Genomic DNA, 1,411 nt, shown 5'->3' on the forward strand with positions numbered 1-1,411 from the left:
GAAGGAAGGAAGGAAGGAAGGAAGGAAGGAAGGAAGGAAGGAAGGAAGCTACTGGGTAGGAAGGGAGGGAGGAAGGAAGGAACCCACAGGGCACAGTGGGGAGCTGCGGAAGGGAGAAGCCACATTTAATCTTTTTCTACTCTCTAAACTCTCTTTGCAAGACTGAAAGATGAGAAGCTATGTGACGTGATGGTTAAGAACATGGACTCTGAATTCAAGCTCCTAGCTGAGCGACTTGGACAAGTGACTTAACCTTTCTGTGCCTAGGCTTTCTCCCTATAAAATAAACACAATAAATGCTTAGAGCAGCTCCCGAGAAAAAGTAAGTTCCACATAAGTATTATTGTTATTTTTGGCATCTTGATGAGAAGGTAAACCTGCGAGACAAGCTGGAAATGCCCTGCGGAGGGTGAATTCAGATACTTAGCCTTTAAGCACCATTCTCAAAGGAACAATCACCTTTTCTTTCCCTTTGCCTTCCAGAAGCTTTAAACACAACACTACTTCCCAACAGACTTTCACTAGCAAAAGACAGAGGCCTGGGTTTTAGTTGGGCTGCCGGCAGTGAGCCGTGAGTTAGTTTGCAGACCCCATGGGAGCCGAGCGCCAAGGTCCCTTTCCGCGAGGGCGGACCACCGCGTGCGCGCCGGGTGCCAGGCGCAGGCTCACCCCGGCTCGGCTCTCGCAACCCCGCCCGCGCGTCCCGGGGGCCCTGCGCCCTGCGCGCCCCGGCTGCCGCCCCGCGCCCGGCACACGGGGGAGGTGCCTCTCGGGCGCCCTCCGGCCGGGATGCCAGTGCCCGGCGCCCGGCGCCCGGCGCGCCTTCGCCCGCAGCCTACCCGCGCGGCCTTTATACCGAGCGGGCTGGGCGCTCACTAATGTTTAACTCGGGGCAGAAACTTGGGAGCGCCGAGTGACTCTGAGGCCCCGAGCGGCGGAGCTGGACGCGCGTCTCTGCGGCTCGCCTGACTTCTGCCTGCGCTCCTGCTCCGAACACTCAGTTCCGGGCACAAGCCGACGATGAAGGTGAGTGAGGAGCGCCTTTCCCGAACCCCAGGGTCGAGTCGTAGGTGCTTCTTCACCAGACTCTCCCCCCAAATTGACCCCGAAGCTCGAGGAACGGGACCAGGAGCTCCCGTTCGGCGGAAGCTCCAGGGCCACCCTCTGACAGGTGAAGGGACGTCCCAGAGCCCCCGCCTGGTGCTCGGCCCCCCGGGGTTTCTGCTAGAACCCGGCGCCAAGCCTGGGAGGACGCAGAGAGCCCCCCCCCCCATAAAAAGCACGCTCGAACCCTCACTTGGCTTCTGACGTGCAGGACACCGTAGAGAAGCAAACGCTAATGTGCTCAGATGCCACAAGTTCAAGGGCAACCGCTCTTGCTACCTCCGCACTCCTCTCAGCTCACTGTGCC

General features: G+C 59.3%; 1 protein-coding gene across 1 annotated transcript in view; it reads left to right on the forward strand.

Moving 5' to 3' along the window:
* Positions 1 to 778: 778 nt before the first annotated feature.
* The window catches only part of DPP4 (dipeptidyl peptidase 4), a 77,806-nt gene continuing 77,173 nt past the window's right edge, over positions 779 to 1,411 (forward strand). The window contains exon 1 of the mRNA XM_040644555.1: positions 779 to 1,026. Coding sequence (XP_040500489.1) covers positions 1,021 to 1,026 — 6 coding nt within the window. The 5' untranslated portion in view covers positions 779 to 1,020. The remainder of the gene's footprint in view (positions 1,027 to 1,411) is intronic.

This window comes from Ursus maritimus, unplaced genomic scaffold, assembly GCF_017311325.1.
Source record: "Ursus maritimus isolate PB19 unplaced genomic scaffold, ASM1731132v1 scaffold_1, whole genome shotgun sequence".
NCBI lineage: Eukaryota > Metazoa > Chordata > Mammalia > Carnivora > Ursidae > Ursus > Ursus maritimus.